Source organism: Martes martes (genome assembly GCF_963455335.1).
Source record: "Martes martes genome assembly, chromosome: 3".
In the NCBI taxonomy this organism is placed as follows: domain Eukaryota; kingdom Metazoa; phylum Chordata; class Mammalia; order Carnivora; family Mustelidae; genus Martes; species Martes martes.
Window position 1 is genome coordinate 183,639,097 of NC_137890.1, and position 19,002 is coordinate 183,658,098.

Here is a 19,002-nt window from a genome sequence, read left to right on the forward strand (position 1 = left end):
GAATGGAAAACCCAGAAATAAAGCCACAGTTATTTGGTCAATTAACCTTTGACGAAGCAGGCAAAAATATACAATGGTTTGTTAAAGATGGTTTCTTTAACATGGTGTTGGGAAAACGAGACAGCAATATGCAAAAGAATGAAACTGGACCACTTTCTTACACCGTACAAAAAATGAACTCAAAATGGATTAAAAACCTAACTGCGAGGTCTGAAACCATACAAATCCTAGTAGAGAACACAGGCAGTGATTTCTCTGACAGCATCCATAGTAACATTTTCCCAAGGCAAGGGAAATAAAAGCAAAAACAAACTATTGGGACTATATCAAAATAAAAAATTTCTGCACGACAAAGGAAACAACAAAACTAAAAGGCAACCTACTGAATGGGAGGAGATATTTATAAACAGCATATCAAATAAGGCATTAGTTTTCAAAATGTGTAAAGAACTTATACAGCTCAACAGCCAAGAACCAAATAATCCAATTAAAAATGGGCAGGAGATTTGAACAGACATTTCTCCAAAGAAGACATACAGATGTCCAATAGACACATGAAAAGATGCTGAACATCACTCATCATCAGGGAAATGCAAATCAAAACTAGAGTGAGATATCACCTTACATCTGTCAGAATGGCTAACAAAAAACCCACAAGAAACAATGGGTGTTGGTGAGAAGGTGGAGAAAAAGGAAACGTTGTGCACCATTGGTGGGAATGCAATCTGGCGCAGCCACTGTGGAAAACAGAATGGAGGTTCTGCAGAAAGTTAAAAATAGAACTGCCCTACAATCCAGTAATTGAACTACTGGGTATTTGACCCCAAAATACAAAAATACCAATTCAAAGGGAGCCATGCCCCATCATGTTTATTGCAGCATTATCTAAAATAGCCAAATTATGGAAACAGCCCGGGTGTCCATCAGTAAATGAAACAAAACAAATGAGCAAAGGCCAAAAAAAAAAAAAAAAGAGAGAGAGACAACCTAAGAAACAGATTTTTAACTATAGAGAGCAAACTGATGGTTACCAGAGGGGACGTGGGTGGGCGATGGGTGAACTATGTGGTGGGGATTGAAGACCGCACGCACCACAGTGAGCACTGAGTGACATACAGAACTGCTGAATCGTTACATCGTGTCACCTGGAGCTCATATGACACTGCATGTTGACTAGACTGGCATTAAAATTAAAAATAATAAAAAAAGAATATTTGTAATAGCCAAAACTTGGAAAGCGCTCCATGTCCTTCAACAGTAGAACAGATGAGCAAACTGTACGCGGTCATACAATGGGACCCAGCAGTTACCCGCACCACTGGGAGTGTGTTTCAGGTCAAGGATGTTGAACAAACAAAGCAAAGAAGAGTAGTACTGTGTCAGTCTATTTCTGTGAAGTTCAAAAATATGCTAAAGTAAGTGACACATGGCTTAAAGACTCAAATACATGTGGTAAAACTGTAAAAACAAGAAAGTGACTGACCATCGCCACATTCGGACTAATGACTGCTCTGAGAGGAAGGGTAGGGAAGGGGGTGTGGTTTCGGAGGCCTCAGGGGGCTTTCAAAGTTCTCAGTAAAGTTCTCATTCTTAAACTGGGTGTAGGTGATAACTGGGTGTGCACCGTTAACATACATATTTTATAAACTTCTATTATATCTACTCATTATTTAACAAAAACAAAATAAAAAAGATAAGATAAATGAAATGATTAAAAAAAAACCCTCTAATATTTTTTCTCCACACCTCAGGGGCATCCATGCTGCATACTCTCAGGGTATAGGTACATCCAACTTTGGAGACCATTTTATTATATTATAATATGATATTTGTATTGTGCTTTTATATTATTAGAATATATACGATTTATATGTTATTTATATTTAAAATTATAGAAATAATTAGATCATTATATCATATATATCACATATATTCATGACCTGAAATAGCATATTGTGTACTTCTATATTACATATTATATGATATAATGATCTAATTATTTCTATAATAATTTTTATAATACACTATTATAATACACTATTTATAATACACTATTATATTATAATCTTTTTATTATAAAGGATATATCTTTTTTTTTTTAAAGATTTTATTTATTTATTTGACACAGAGAGAGACAGAGATGACAAGTAGGCAGAGAGGCAGGCAGAGGCAGAGAGAGAAGCAGGCTCCCCACCGAGCAAGGAGCCCGATGCGGGGCTCGATCCCAGTACCCTGAGATCATGACCCGAGCCGAAGGCAGCGGCTTAACCCACTGAGCCACCCAGGCGCCCCAGGATATATCTTTTTATTATAAAGGATGAGGTTTTATCCTTGAAATGTAGTGCTTGTAGACTGAGAGTGAAGTAGGGGACAGGAGGTTGGGCTTGGCTCTAATGGTGGCGTAGGAAACGCTGTAAACGCTGTAATCACTCACCCAGGGAGGTGTTGCCTGAGATGAGAGGGGCTTCAGGATGTTTGGTTTTCAGCTCCAGGAGATCCTTTAGGGTGCCAGGGGAGATCCAGGTAACTCTCTCTCCACGAAAGGTCAGAGTTTGTTTTTCTGGCTTCTCTGCCATTCTCTAAGTGCAAAGGACAAGTGTGTATGCACATGGGCACACCTGTCTTTCAGGTTCCCAGAGGGAGGAATGTTCCTCTAGAGAGATTGCGGGAGCCCCGGGGTCCCCTTGACCGAAAAGATACTCATTACACTACCCTCATTGAATAATGCCTGTACTTCCACAATTAGATATTCACTTCTTTAACTTAAGACTTGTTAATATATGTAGCTCTTGGCTGGCCAATGATGATATAGGCTGGCCTCTGTCAATGACACTTCAGTATGCAGTAGTTGAACACAATTCAGTATCATGGCCTTAAAAATCATAATCACACTAATACTCCTAATACTCCTAAGTTAACATTGTCAGCCTAGAGTTTTCCTCTGAAATCCAAACTCATAGATCTGAATGAGAACTTGGTGTCTCCTCTGAGATGTCTAACATGCATCTCAGATTTAACACATCCCAAACTGTGCTCCTCATATCCCATCCTTTCTGAAAAACCAAAAGGTCTTCCCCTTCTTTGTCAATGGCCACTGTCCTTTCCAGCTGCCCAAAGTCCCAGAGTCAGCCTCAATCTCTCTCTCTCCCATACCCCACATCACATCCAGCAGCAAATATTGTTGGCTCTCCTTCAAAATATTTCCAGAATCCATCCTCTTCTCAGCTATGTGCTGACAGCCTGGTCCGACACCACCATCTCTTGGGATGGCATTAGTGCCCTGCCAAGGCTCACTGTTCCTCCCTGTGCCCCTCAGCAGGCCATTCCCATCCCACCAGCCAGAATGATCCCATCACAACATTAATAGGAACCCACCCCTCCCCTGTCCAACCTCCCTAATCATTTCTCATTTCTCACAGGGTAAAGTCAGCAGCCCAAGTCCTTGTGGCTGCTCCCCAGTAGCTTTCCAACCCCATTTACTGTGCTCCCGCCGGGCCGCACCCTGCTCTGCCCCTTGGTCAGGACAACGGTTCTCCCACCACTGGCCCCTTTGCACCTGCTCTGTGCACTGCCTGGACTGCTTTCCCCCTACTGTGGAGGCTGCTCCCTCGATTCTGGTAGAACTTTTTTCAAACGTTATTTTCTCAGAGAAATCTTCTCTGGCCAGCATTCTAGCCTCCTTCTCGTTTTTGTTTTTGGTTTTTTTTTTTCCTTCTTATCACTTCTCACTGGCTAACACACTGTATCTCCTATCTGTTATCTTGCTTCTTACCTGTCTCGCCTACCAGATGACAACTCCTTGTGAGTAGGTTTTTGTGTTAGTTTTAGTCCTTGCTCTATATTTAGTACCTAGAACAGTGACTGGCATGTTGCTGGATGATTGGTATTTGCTGAATGAGCAAATAAACACTTCAGAACCCCTTCAGAAATAGGTATTTTATAGAATGGGACCACTGGATGCCAGAGAGGACAGAGAGATGCTGATAGAGGTAAGAGTAGGGCATAGGGAGGGCCCTGGAAGTGCTCCTTGGGGTCAACCTATTAGCGTTGCTGGAAGACCATGTTAGAAGCTTAGCAAAGCTGGGTGACTAGGACAGTCAATGGGGACACACCGCAGATGACAATGATGAGAGTAATGACGAAGCCTTCAACAGAGAGTCTCGCTTGAGGCTTCAGGGAGTGTGTCCAGGGCATCAGCCAGGGAGGGCTTGCTGAGCCGGGCAGGGACAGGCTTCTTGGTGTGATCAAATATTTCCATAGTTTGACAACTTCACAGGAAGGAAAGGGTGGTTTCATAAAACTGAGTTTACAACCATTGACATTTCAACAAACACATAAGGCACCCAACTTATCTTACCAAGAGTTCTGGGGGAAATATGAGCTCCTGGGTAGGGTCCAAGGGCTGGAATTCGTCTTCAGCAAATAACTCGGTGCAAATCTTTACAAAGGGCAGAAAATGGCCTTGTTAGCCCAGCTAAATCAGAAACAGCATTGTAATTCTTTACATTAATTGGGCAAAATGAACATAGTCATAACTCTTCTACTCCCCTAATATGAGAGTAATGGGAAATAGTTCAAACCAAATGAAAGTTTTAAATAAGAATCTTGTCGTAAGAGAAATACTGATTTGCCCCTGATATGATACTAAGGAAAAGGCCTTTCCCTGAAATAGTTCAAAGAGGCCCCTGTGAAACACCAAGAAAATGTATGAGAAACTACCAGAGGAGGGTAAGTTGAGGGACTGGTCTCCACTGTGCCCTAGCCACTGTCCTCTCACCTGTCAAATCAGGATTCAAAATGCTAAAGGCTCTTTCCACATTTTGGCGACCGTGGCCATTGCTGCTATGAACATTGGGATACAGATGGCCCTTCTTTTCACTACATCTGTATCTTTGGGGTAAATACCCAGTAACGCAATTGCAGGGTAATAGGGAAGCTCTATTTTTAATTTCTTGAGGAATCTCCACACTTTTTTCCAAAGTGGCTGCACCAACTTGCATTCCCACCAACAGTGTAAGAGGGTTCCCCTTTCTCCACATCCTCTCCAGCACATGTTGTTTCCTGTCTTGCTAATTTTGGCCATTCTAACTGGTGTAAGGTGGTATCTCAATGTGGTTTTGATTTGAATCTCCCTAATGGCTAGTGATGATGAACATTTTTTCATGTGTCTGATAGCCATTTGTATGTCTTCATTGGAGAAGTGTCTGTTCATATCTTCTGTCCATTTTTTGATATGATTATCAAAATGCTAAAGGCTCTGAGAAGTCCTGAAGTTTGAATAAAAATGACTCTAGACATACATGCCTATGCACAAACCATCCCCACTTATTTTAATAACAATAGCTAACATTTATGGAGTGTTATGTTCCAAGTGCTTTTACATGTATTAATAATTCGTTTAGTCTTCACAACAATTATATAAAGAATGTAAATTATCATCTCCAATTTTACTAATTGGGAAACTAAAGCATAGGGGAAAGTTACCCAAACTCTAATCTTGTCTGAAAGAGATCTGTTTTAGCTTTGGAAACACTTACTCCCAGAAAACATTCCTGAAAAGGCACAGCAAACCAGGAGAACCATGGGAAGCAGAGCTAGAGGTCTGCGTAGTGGAGAAGAGCATGGGTAGACATCAGACAGAAGGGGAAAATCAGAGCCTGGCTTTGAACCACCTCATTACCAGGGGCAGATCTGGGTTCATTCTCAGCTCTGCCACGACTTGGCTCCCTGACCCTCCCAAAGGAAAGGTACTTAACCTCTCTAAAGGTAAATGGAAATCATGATATAATTGAAAGGGTAATTTATGACAGTTAGGTAAAATGGATTGACATTTGTCCGATGCTCCCCCTCTTTTTCTATTTCTCTGGGGTCTTCCCAGGTTCCAGAAGGGAAACTTGCAACTGCTCCTTATAAAGGTTCTTAGTAAGACCCTAGATTGAGGAATTACAGGTCAACATTTTTGCATTAGCTGGACTTAGAAATGCAGGCAGTACCTGAGGACAATAAAGTCCTCTAAAACCTAGGAGTAAGATAGTGTATGAGAATGAAAACATAAACAACAACAACAACAACGAAAACCATAATGAATCAGATCTGAGGAATTAAAGCTTTCCCGAACAGGTGTTAGGCCAGGCCTTAATAATAGAAGATCTTAACATAGCTGTAAGAGAAGGGAGAGTCATGGGAAGGATGCCTGCCATCCAGCTGGTCTATCCTGGTGGAAGAAAGGGCTCTTCTGCGGTGTCACCCTTAAGATTATCCAACTGCTCTGCATCCATGTTCACCAAGCAACCCCGTTAAAATGTGGCTTCCTACGTGTGTTTTCCTATAGGGAAAGAACCTGCAGCTCAGTGACCATTGGATCCACTTTATAATTGGGTTTCTGTAAATGAATATTAGGGCACATTACAATTTAAATATCATGTTCTTTCAAGTTTGGTTACAGTGAATCAGATGGTCCCCAGAGTCCCATCATTGCCCAGATGCCCAGAATCAAGGATCAGACTTTAAAATGTATTACCCCTTCTGAGGCACACTGATCTTCTGTGAAGTGCTCACGGGTGGGGGGGGGGGGTGCAGCTGCCTTCTTTGGCAATAACCCTCTATTTCACTGCACATCTTCTTCAGACCAAAATGAAGTGACGGTCAGAGGCCAAGAATGGGAACAAGGTAGGTGTGCAGGATGGAAAGAGAGCAGGGGGTGATGGGCTCATTTTTGTCTGAGGGCAGCTCTGTTCTCTCGCATTTTCTTGTCTACAGGGAGGAGACTCTATTTTTTCCGTATTCCTTTAAGAACCTGGCAGTGGGTCTTTTTTGGAAACTCGTATCTCTCAGAGAGCGAAGCCAGAGACTGCAGTGTTTCCAGCTAGACTTCCCAGTGGTGACGATCGTGCCCTCTTATGTGACTTCGGACAGGCTCCCTTCCTGAGGTTGCAATACCCTCTCTCTGCAAAGGAGGGGACATGGTGATAGAGGACAGCTCTGCCTGCGTGGGGGAGGCACAGAACTCCTTTCCCACTCAAGGCTGGGGCCCATCATAGTTGGGGCAGGTCTTTTCCTCTTGTCTGAGCAGTTTATGTTTTCTTGTTTCATCCTGACAGAGACAGAAGGGGCATCAGAGCCTGGCTTTGAACCACCCTGTTACCGGGTTCCAGATGAAAAGTGCTTTATCTGCGCATGTGCTTAGGAGATTTGAAAGCAATGCAAAGTGTGACCATCAACACTTACAAGCCAAGTTTTAACACTGGGCCAGCATTAAACAACACTCTCAGGGAGAGGACAAAACAGACAGGGACTTACATCACTTTCCCTGTGGAGCGAGGAAGCATCATTTCCTCCAGGATCCAAGCAGCATTTTCCTGTTCCTTTCTGTCGACAGCCATCTGACTCCTAGGACAGCGAAATGCCTTCAGATGAAAAACTTTTTAATAGGTAAATGCGTGTGTGCCTTGAAAGGCTTGTCAATTGAAATGAGACTTCCAGACTTCTTTTAGTCATTTTTGGTAGTTTCTGTTGGAACAGGACTAATCACAAGATCTCTCTTCTTTTGCTTTATTTCAAAAATAGAATGACTGGGATGCCTGGGTGGCTCAGTCGGTTAAGTGTCTGTCTTCAGCTCAGGTCATGATCCTAGGCTCCTGCTCAGCGGGGAGTCTGCTTTTCCCTCTCCTTCTGTGTGAGTTTGCTCTCTCTCTCTCTCCCCCCCTCAAATAAATAAATAAGTATTAAAAAAGTAAAATGAGGGGCGCCTGGGTGGCTCAGTGGGTTAAGCCTCTGCCTTCGGCTCAAGTCATGGTCTCGGGGTCCTGGGATCGAGCCCCGCATCGGGCTCTCTGCTCAGCAAGGAGCCTGCCTCCCTCCCTCTCTCTGCTTGCCTCTCTGCCTACTTGTGATCTCTCTCTCTCTGTCAAATAAATAAATAAAATCTTAAATAAGGTAAAATGATAATATAGACTATATGAAGTATATAATATGATGTATAATATATACAAAAATATATAGTGTAATAATAAAGAATGTAAAGAAGCATAAAGGAAACTGTCATTACCCTATTCCACTGATAAAGTTTTATATATCCTATATTTGTACTATATTTAAGTACAATATTCTTTTTGCCTTTTTATTCATTTATTTGCCTACTATTTTGTTCATTTATATGTTTATTTATTCATTTATATTGTGAATCTTTTTCCATATCATTAAAATGTCTTTATTTTTTGAAATTTAAAATTTTTTAAATTTAAATTCAATTAGCCAACATATAGTACATCTCAAATGGTCTTTAAAATATAATTTGCTAGGATGCTTGGGTGGCTCAGTCAGTTAAACATCTGCCTCCGGCTCAGGTCATGATCCCAGGGTCCTGGGATTGAGACCCGCAACGGGCTCCCTGCTCAGTGGGGAGTCTGCTTCTCTCTCTCTCCAGCTGCTCCCCCCAACTTGTGTTCTCTCTCTCTCAAATAAATAAAAACCGAAAAATCTTAAAACAAAAAAAAGATTTGGGGTGCCTGGGTGGCTCAGTGGATTAAGCCGCTGCCTTCGGCTCCAGTCATGATCTCAGGGTCCTGGGATCGAGCTCCACATCGGGCTCTCTGCTCAGCGGGGAGCCTGCTTCCCCCTCTCTCTCTGCCTGATTCTCTGCCTACTTGTGATCTCTCTCTCTCTGTCAAATAAATAAATAAAATCTTTAAAAAATACATATATATATAATTTGCTGATCATATAATAGTCCATCTTCTGGCTATTCTGTGAAATATTCATAACATTTGCTATTGTTATATACTTGGATTTTTTCCCCTACATTGTATAAATGTAAATAACATAATGAACATTTCTATTCATCACATGGACAGCTTTGTGTATGTCTCTGAATTTTTTTGTAGGTGAACTCCTAGTGGTAGAATTAATTGATATGATACCTTTTAGGGCAATGATGATTTATTCATTTTTTTAGCCTACATAAGATCTAGCAATACTAAATGTTATCATTTATATAAGGACCTTTAAGACAAAAGAAAAGAAAAAATAAAGAAAGGTGGAGAAAAAGACTTATTTTGGAACCGGGTTTTCTAGACATTTGGGGTCTGCAGGGGACTGACTGGAAATGAACAGACAATCGATAAATTTTATAGCAGGTTTCCATTTACTGGTTCCTTCATTTCCCGTTTCCTCCAAATTTACCTCTTGTGTGTCCTTCCTTAAATAATTTCTCCTTAGTATCTAGTAAAATACTTTCTTTCAGATGCCCCAGTTCTCTGCCCAAATGCCTCAGGCTGTCCTCTTCCTCACTCTGTCCAAGAACCAAAACCATGTGGGCCCAGTGACCAGAGCTTCCTCTCTTACTCAGAGCTCTGAGAGGGCCCACGATGGGCCATGAGTCAGCTACAACAGAAGCGGCCTGTCTCCTCTTGGCCTAGTAGATGTGAGCCTCGGGTATTCCCACTTGGGGCCCAGTTTCTTTCACCCATTAAAGTCCTTGGGGCCAGATGGAGGCAGGTGGGTCTCCAACCATATTTTTGCCTTTATCCCCAGAGTCTGTGCCTGGAAAGGTGGATAACATCCAGATTCCAGAGGGAGAGAGGTTTCCCTTAATTTCCTTTATTCCTATTTGATATGTGCTTCCCTTACACTGGCAATTTAATGGGTTTACAAGCTGTTCGTTTTATTTCTCATCAACTTTGAGATGAGAAATCAGCTTCTCAACTTTGGCTCCCCCGTGTGGCAGCAGAAGTCTGGGACATGCACCTGTGAGGAGAGGCCTGGCTCTGGGGTGAGGAATACACCTGCTGGTCCACTTCCAGGCTCACCTCTACTACTTGTGGTGGGATGTGGAACATCAGAGGTCGTGTAACTTTCACCCTATCCTCAACAAACAGCTAAAATTCTCATGAGTCAGTTGGAACTAACTCACTTGGTCTCCCTTATTGTCTGTTTCGATGATCTGAACAGTTCAGCCCCCGTATTCCCAGCCTTGGCCCGCTGTCACTGCCGTTCTCGCTCCGTAGGGCATCCCCAGTCACCTACTCACCACACAGAAGGTCCTTCCACCTGCGAGAATGGGCCGATACCCGGTGCAGCGGCAAAGATTACCTTAACAGAGAAGAGGCATGCTTATCAGTAGGCTTTATTTTTACTAGTCTCTTTTGAAAGTTGAAAACAGACCTAGGTTGTTGGTTTTGTCTTTTTTTTTTTTTGAGAGTGTTTAAATATCTGCCAGGCTGTGCAATGCTTTTTCCCTCTTCGTAGAATATGAATCTTCCCATCTCATCAATTCCAGTTTTATTCTCTGTCCTAGAGATGGTCATCTATCTGGTGAGCTCACTTGAATCCACTATTAGTTTGTTCATTCACTCTTGCATCTACGTAAGATACAGGGGATCCGAAAACAAGAAAGTATAGGCCAGATTTAAGGCACTATGTGGTTTTCTGTAATGGGGCAAAGAGAGTAAAGGAAGCAACCGCCAGCAACTGGCAGATTACAAGGGTGTGTCTGTGCTCACCCCTCAGGTCTCAAACTAAGAACTTGTGTATTTAACAGATGACTTATTTAGGAACTGCTGACACTTGAAAATAGTGTTTATTGATCCTGAAAAAGCGGTATGAGTAGATACTCCTCTTTAGTAATTTCAACCCATTGCAAAATTTAAAGCATCCTTTCAATATGTGAAGGGCTCTGTTGTGGGTTGAACTGTGGCCTCCCAAAAAGATATGCTGAGGTTCTAACACCTGGAACCTATGAATGTGACCTTATTTGGAAACAGAGCCTCTGCAGAAAGTTAAACTGAGGTCTTACTGAATTAGAGTCCACTCTAATCCTTGTAAGGACTCGTGTCCTTATAAGAAGGGGAGAATTTGGACACAAACACAGTGGGGAGAAGCCCATGAGAAGACAGAGGCAGAGACTGGAGTGAGGCATCTTTAAGCCCAGGAATGCCAGGGTGGCTGCCAAGCACCAGAGGCAGAGAAGAGGCGAGGAGGAAGAATCCTCTTCCAGAGCCTCCAGGGGGAGCATGACCCTGCTGACAGTTTGGTTTCAGACTTGCAGCCTCCAGAGCTGGGAAAGAATAAATTCCTGTCGTTTTAACCGACCCCGTTGGTGGCACTCTGATGTGACAGCACCAGGGAAGACAGCCAAATCGGTCACTGGACAGCGAACTGAGGTGTCCAGATGGGCGTGTGGCCTCTCCAGCACGTGCGCTACCATTCTTCTCTACTCCTGGGTGAGCTGTAGCTACTCTAGAAACAACCAGGGGGCCCCTGGTTGGGCACTGGGATGACCTCGTGAGTGGGCCACAGCAGCCTGACGCGGGATTCCCGCCGGGCCTCAGGCGGGTGGTGGTCCCCGTCCACGTCAGCCCTACCTCCCAGGGCTTCCAGGAGCTGCTCCTCTGAGGGCTGCTGGTGGTTCCTAAGCAGCGCGTACATGGACATCACCATCCCAGGCGTGCAGAACCCACACTGGGTGCCGTGGCTCTTGGCAATCCTCTCCTAGAAGGACACACGCACGATCACAGGCCTTTCTGCCGTTACCACCCCTCACCAAAGTCCCCATCTGGCACCTCCCTAATCATGGTGGAACCCAGTCCCGGAGCAGTGCATCCCTCCCCTTGCTCGGAGAAGGCCAGCACCCCTTTCCTTGGCTGCTCTGGACGAGGTACCCCAGAAGTCATAGTCTATCATTACAGTCATCTCTCAAGCTCAGATCCTTAAATCCTCCTAACTGGGAATTAATAAGGTGCAGCTTCTATGCCCAGAATGAGAATTCTCCAGAAATCAGTAATAAGGAAAAGTATGTGTAAGTTTCAAAAACAATTTTCTTGAACACCTCCACATCTTGTCCAGCCTAATTCTGACCATGGGGCCACCTCTTTTTTGATTAATTTGGAGACTATTTTCTGTTGACCTCACTTTACTTTCTTCTTTAAATTCGTTTGTGTTGGCTCCAAAGGAGTTCTACTTTCAAAGATCCAAAATTTTGGTCTGTGTCCCAGATCCTTGCTGTCTGAAGTGCCGTGCATGGACCAGCGGGGTTGGTCCCACCTGGGAGTTTGCAGGAAGTACAGGACCTCAGGCCTCCGCTCAAACCTCCCGACTCAGAATCTGTACTTGTAACAAGCTCCCAGATGATTTTTCGTGCGTTAAAGTTTGGAAAGCCCTGTTCTAGATTTCACAGTGTTATCCTCTCTGATCTCCCCAGACATTTCAATAAATTCTGCTGGGTCCTTGGCTTTTGCTGAGCTTTCCTGGAATTGATTCTCATGTTGTGAAAGCCAGAGACCCTGCTGGAAGCACCTGTGGTCCTGGTGGATCGGGACCTACGATTCTCTAGTTCTCTGTCTCCCTTCTTTGTGACCATGACAGAGGAGTTGATGTGTTTTCTGCCAAAGCTTAAAACCAGCCTCTGTGTTCCAGCTTCAAGTTAAGATTTGGAGAAATGACTGTCCTTGTGCTCTGGTATAGTCAGCCTTGGCTCTATTTTTCCTCCCAAGACCTCCTATGCCACAGGGAATAAGTCTGGGTTTTATCTTGTTCACCTCTGACATTTTATTCTATGGAGAAGAGCCCGTGCACAGTATTTACTCCAGCTTATAGTCACATAGGCTTTAGTCGATGTTTTGATAATCCTGCTTATCATTCAGGTGGAAAAAGTAGGAAAAAAGATAATCATCTAATAAAATGTGGATGGATTTCCAGCTTTCTTTAAATCACTTGGGTGTTATTATCTTGACCAATACGCATCCAAAGCTTCTACTTACCTGAGTACAACCTAGAAGCTCCAGGCAGCACAGTCAACACAGTGTTGGTTAAAAAGAAAAAGTTAAGAAGAAAATGACAATGTGCTCTTACCTGCACAGGGTGAAGCCTGGTGTTGATGCTTCCAACGCCTTCCACAGTGGTGACAGCAGCCCCATAGAGAGAGCAAATGGGCACCAGGCACGCAGTAATGGAGAAGTGTCTTCATAGGAGGAACACAAGGAAAATCAAGGGAAGTAAAACAGTCCTGCCTCTTGGGAATCTGGGAATGAAGAAGGTCAGGAGAAAACCCCCCAAGCCTATCATTCAGCCTGGGGGATGGGGAACTGACGGGGTGACAGGGAAGGAAAATTTAGAGTCGTCTCCGCTGACTTTGTACTCTCCGGAGGAACTGAGGATCCTTCGAGGGAACCCAGGCATTCTGAACCTCAGAAGAACTTTCTAAGCCCGTACAGACCCACTCGAGTCTGGACTCAATGGGAATGGACTCATGTTACCAGGAGTATGATTGGATATGGACTAGTATTCACTAGGATGCTGACCCCATAACAGGTAAAAGGCACACTTAGGGCTTTTATGTCTACATTTGAGAATTTTTTTGTTGTTAATTTTAAACACTCTGGATAAGGTCATTCAACAGTGAAATGACATGTGTTCTGAGGCCATTTCTTGATTTCTTGAGCCAGTAGATTGAGAGTAGCCCAAGTCCTGGAATCTGACGCTTAGTGAAAGGACGTGATTGTGGCCCAGGTCCCTGCTCAGCAAGGTTGGTCCAGCCCAGCAGTAGAAAAGACATTATCTTCAGAGCCAGAAAATATGGGTTCAAGTCCTTGTTCTAGAACCTTGTGTGACCTTGAACAAGTCACTTTATCTCTTTAAGCCTCAGTTTCCTCATTTGTAAAATGAACGGTTTCTTAGCCTGTCGGTTTGGCCAGCAAACCCTGAGGTGGTGAATGAAAAGATCACTCCAGACACCTTAGTAGGAGAAAGGAGAAGGCAAGGGGGGGTACCAGGTGCTTTAGTGGCAAAAGGTCCCAAGCCAAATTCTGTCCCCACCTTTATTGTGAACGTTATCAACACAACAAGGAATAAGAAAAACAAATGGAATGTGAAACTTTAATCATCAGGGCAAGGGCATAGGGAGTAGAGCGTGAGGAGGACAAGCTGTGCTCGCGATGAGTGTGCAGACAGGGAGTAAGTGACCTCCAAAGACGAATGTTTCTCCGAAGTCAAGCATTTACTCCCCAGATGAGTGCATTGACCTGCAACGAGGATCTGGCTGTTTTCAGCCCAGAAACCTTAAAGGGGGCCCAGTTTTCTGGACATTCTTTCTTTGCTTTTCAACTGGTCTCACCAGGGAGGCATGTGTTTATTAAATCTTATGGATTCCCACATAGATGAGCCTTAGGAGGTCTATAATCTCCCTGAAACTATGTGCAACACAGGATTCATTTATGTACTTTCTGAGTAGAGAGCTCATAGCTTTTATCTGATTTTCAGAGGAGTTGAAGGTCTAGAGAGGTTAGAGTCACATGATCTTAGAGACAGTTTGCTCTCCGATGGGAATATAAGCCTGGCCAAGAAACCAAGGTCCCCCTGCCCTCTGGCCTCTGGCCTCTGGGTCGGATACCTGATCTTCGCGGACAGCGGGTCGCGCTTAGACATCATAACAGTGCAGGCCCCACAGCCTCCTCTTCCGCAGGCGTATTTGGTTCCTGTGAGGCGTACTAGAGGGGCTGGTCAAGGAAAGGTTGTCATGGCACGCGTTACCCCCTAAGGCTGCCTCCCTAGGGTGTCGCTAGTGAGGACGGGGAAGTGTGGGTCTGAGAAGTCATTTCCTTGCCAGGTCTCAGCAAAGACCACTCTAGATCCTATAAGTTGTGCCACACCGAACCCACTAACTTTTCCTGTCTGTTTTCTCACTTGCTAAGAGAGAAAGGTAATACCGACTTTATCTTCACAGGCTTATCATGAACATCTTACAGGATCATGGCTGTGAAAACCCTTTGAAGAGTCCTATTTCATTATAGGTATTCCAGGTTCCAATTTTGTAACTGGGAGAGAAGAGCATTTTTAGCAGTTCAATGTATTTTAGTTTTGTCCGTTTGTATTGAGTTTGTTTTGTTTTTTAATTATTTTATTTTTCCTTTTTAATTTTTTAAGTTTAAATTCAATTAACTAACATTGATATAGGATTAGTTTCAGAGGTAGAGGTCAGTGATTCATCAGTCTTATATGATACTCACTGCTCATGATCACGTCCCGAGTCCTCCCTAATGTCCGTCACCCGGTTAGCCGATCCCCTCACCTCCCTCTCCTCCAAGTAAACCTGTTTGTTTCCCATGATTAAGAGTCTTGTGGTTTGAAAACAAGTGAGTGAGCTTTGGCAAAAACTCTCATCCTTACTTTCAAATCCCACCTGAAGTGTCCCTCTGCTCTCGCTTGGTCGGAGCCCGAGCCCAAATCCAGGCTCAGACTCCACCCGCTCTCTTTACTCCTCCTCCTTCCTACGCGGGGTCCATTTCCACCCCGTTTAGTTTTCGAGATTGGACGTAATTCATTACACTCATGAAAGATATCAGAATCACTGTTTTTTTTTTTTAAAAGCCATAGGGCTTATTCATGTAAATTAAGTTATAACATCAGATGCTTATCAGAGAGGCATGTACATGAGCCGAGTGGGCTGCGTGGAACGGGAGAGCCTGTGGCCCACTCTAGGTAGGGCGCCAGGGACAGTCCCTTTTCCGCTCAGCAAAACGGCCGCCACGCAGCAAAGGCTATTCTCTTGTTTCTCATGAGAAGCTGAAAAATCTTGATTTTATAAAATATGAGACTTCCTAATTTTCAAACATTGATAACTAACTAAATACCATGTGGACTTTTAAGCAAAACCTGTCCACGGGTGGACACCATCCGTTTATAATTTCTGCCATTTCTTTATTTACCTCTCAGTTTCTCGGAGAGATACATTAGACTTACCACTTCAAACGTGTGGCATGGGGTTCCTGGGTGGCTCTGTGGGTTAAAGCCTCTGCCTTTGGCTCGGGTCATGATCCCAGGGTCCAGGGATCGAGCCCCACATCGGGCTCTCTGCTCGGTGGGGGAGCCTGCTTCCCCCCTCTCTCTCTGCCTGCCTCTCTGCCTATGTGTGATCCCTGTCTGTCAAATAAATAAATAAATAAATAATCTTAAAAAAAAAAAAACAAACGTTTGGCATTATGAAGATCTAAAATGGTCGGGAAATGGTCGGGAAAATCTCTGGTCAGAGAGCGGTTGGAGGGAAAGGCAACCTCTTCCGATGACACGTGCTCTTCCTGAATCTGGAGAACCTGGTTTCCTGCCAGGACGGGGTACACGCAGCACAGACCTCTATTACATAACCGCCCTGCTGGGGATTTGGAGAGCCCTTAAAGAATAATTAGCGCTGAAGTAAAGAGCTTAGCTTCTATTTCATTGCTATTAAATCCAGATATAAGAAGCTCTGGGGAAACTTCATCCTCCCAAATCGCCCAATTAACTTAATATCCTTAAAACCACTGCCAAAAGCAAAGAGACAGCAAGGGCCAGTGGGGCTGACTGGAGATGGAGAGGTTAGAATGTCTTTCACAATCACAGCTGGCTTAAGTTTTAAGGCAAACACAGACACTGCCTAGACTTTGATCAAAAGGATCCGGTTCTTTCGGAGGAAGGTCAGCAGAGTGACTTCTGGGTCCACATTCCTCTCTACCACCTGCGTTGGAAAGAGGAAAGAGAGTTATTACGGGGATCGAATGGGTGACCCAGGGTAATGTCTGCCATGGCCTGCTTGATTTGGGGGCTCGGGTATAATACTTTCATCTGCCCATTTATTTTTTGCTCTGAAGCCAAACAAGTTTCACATACGTGTACAGAGCTGGAGACTTACCAAGTAAGTGCGACAACAATGCTTTTATATGTGATTAGAATGGGGAGCCACCACTGAGTAAGCCCCCACTGGGAGTTAACGTTCTTCATGTTTGCTCCACTACCCATGTGTGTGGAATCTTCCAACTCAGTCTTTTAAATCTTTTTTTTTTTTTTTAAAGACTTTATTTATTCACTTGATAGACAGAGATCACAAGTAGGCAGAGAGGCAGGCAGAGAGAGAGAGAGGAGGAAGCAGGCTCCCTGCCCAGCAGAGAGTCCGATGGACTCTGTGCGTGCGCGCACGCACACACACACACACACACACACACAATGAAGGGTCCCGGAGGGAAGACATCTAGAGAGGAAGAATTTCTCTTCCTGGCACCTCTGACACACCCCTAGTGGGGAGCACACATGATAACATGAAGGATCTCAAGAGTTGGTGGCAGAGTTGGGAGGTGGAGAGAGTTGCTGTCATCCCGAAGGGGTCCCTGAGTGTGCCAGTCCCCTCATGGCAGAGCAGCTAATGGTGAGACTAGTTGTCCCGGCTCAGGGCCCAGGGTGTCTGTCGTGGTGCACTAGAATTTCTCCCTCCCCCTCCTTGAAAAGTGGGGAGTTATCGCTCAGAAGCCTGGAGGGGTCTTCTTTGGTGCTTCTTTCCTACTTGTTTATTTTGGGACATTTCCTTTGATTTTCTCTTAGAGGATCCTCTAAACACCTCCAGCCGTGCTGGGGCATCAGAGGGAAGGAGACACAGTGAGCTATTCATGTTAGGGTCTACTTTTTTCCCTAGAAGAAAAACATGAACCTGTGTAGACCCCCCAAAGTAATTCTGGGCTCATGATTCAGGAGGGATTTGGCACAGAAAATCGACAAAGGAGCCTCCAAAGCCTAGGCGAGTGGAACAAGTGAGTTGGGACTCAGCTCATGAATGAAGGTTTGGGAAAATGTATGGTGGCTGCTGGCTGTGAGACTGGGTACAAGGGAGTTACAAGGGACATGACGAAACTATGTCCTATCTCCTTTCCTGGGGTGGGAGGCTGGACGTGGCCAAATCGCAGTTAGGTCTGTGGAGCTGGAATGCAGAGAGGCCTTGGAGGAGGTGGCAAGACCAAAGCAAAGCCACAGGCTTTGGGAACTACAGAATGGTTCCCCTGAGAGCTAGAAGTTCCCGAGAAGAGGGGGCCTGGCAGAGGGCACTGAGGGTGAACCAGCAGCCTGTGTGGACGGATGGTGAGCACGGACAGGGTCTTGCTAGGGGACAGCGACAACGGCAGAGCCCACTGTTCTTGTCATATAGGTTCCCCTAGAACTTAGTTGCAACCTGGATCGAAAATTGACTGCAATTACATTTTGACGAATTCTGATTAATGAAGTCTTGACAGAAAAATTAAGTTAATAAATAGAAAAAACAAAGCTCTATTTCTTGTCCTGCCGAGCTTGAGGATCAAGATGTGTTACTAGATACAGTGCTTCCAGGATATCAGGCCCAGTGCTAAGTGCTTTATAAGGACCTAGGGGATTCCTAATCGATGAAAGAAGCAACTCTATTTTAATCTATTTTAATCCTTTTAAGATTAAAGTTATAACATTCTATAAAAAGTTAAAGTTATAACAATCCATATATAGTATATATATTATATAAAGTTATAACAATCTATAACATCGTTATAGATTGTAGAGATAGGTCCTCTGAGGCTCAGGGAGGTGAAGTAAGTCATGTAAAGTTATGCAGTAAATGGCAGAGCTGGATTCGAAGCAGACTGCCTGATGCCGGGGCATGCATGATTCACCCCGATGCTTTACCACCTCCCCATATTCTCAGAAGCCGAGCCTTGGCTGAGTGGGCAAGAGGCCAAATTAGTATGGGTTCCGAGTCCCTGGCTTCCTGTCCCTGACTGGACAAGAACTGCCCTCAAGCTGGTAGTTTCCTGCTGTCTCTGCAAGCCGCAGTAGAATCACCCAACACTTACCTTTCTCCCATTCACAAAGAAAACCAAGTCATCTGACTTCGAAGGGCAAGGCATTGCACCTGTAAGTAAACTGCGCCTTACAACTCTAAGCACGGATGTTCTTTGGCACCAGAGAAATGAGAATTTAGTGCCAAGCAACTGAAATCTCTCCCCGTGCAGAAGCAGGCAGCTGAGAGCCCCAGAGAGCAGGGCAAGGTGTGGAGATGTCCCTGCTTGTGGCCTTTTAAGTCTAGGGTGCCTGCATGGCCCAGCCTCTTCCTCTCCTCCCCACCAATCCCGGCTTCCATGCACAGCCCACTCTTCTGGCTTTCTTGTGAGCTGAATGGCTTCGGCGTGGGAAACCCATGAACAACCACCTAAACTTGAACGGACTCTGCACACTGTCTCAGCC

General features: G+C 44.4%; 1 protein-coding gene across 1 annotated transcript in view; it reads right to left on the reverse strand.

The window, feature by feature from the left end:
* The window catches only part of LOC308340042 (aldehyde oxidase 2), a gene marked incomplete at its 5' end in the record, with an annotated part of 79,919 nt that extends 61,254 nt beyond the window's left edge, over positions 1-18,665 (reverse strand). Inside the window, 9 exons of the mRNA XM_080799195.1 lie at positions 2,435-2,579; positions 4,358-4,438; positions 7,300-7,389; positions 10,028-10,089; positions 11,361-11,487; positions 12,847-12,955; positions 14,384-14,480; positions 16,426-16,483; positions 18,612-18,665. Coding sequence (XP_080655321.1) covers positions 2,435-2,579; positions 4,358-4,438; positions 7,300-7,389; positions 10,028-10,089; positions 11,361-11,487; positions 12,847-12,955; positions 14,384-14,480; positions 16,426-16,483; positions 18,612-18,665 — 823 coding nt within the window. The remainder of the gene's footprint in view (positions 1-2,434; positions 2,580-4,357; positions 4,439-7,299; positions 7,390-10,027; positions 10,090-11,360; positions 11,488-12,846; positions 12,956-14,383; positions 14,481-16,425; positions 16,484-18,611) is intronic.
* Positions 18,666-19,002: the final 337 nt, after the last annotated feature.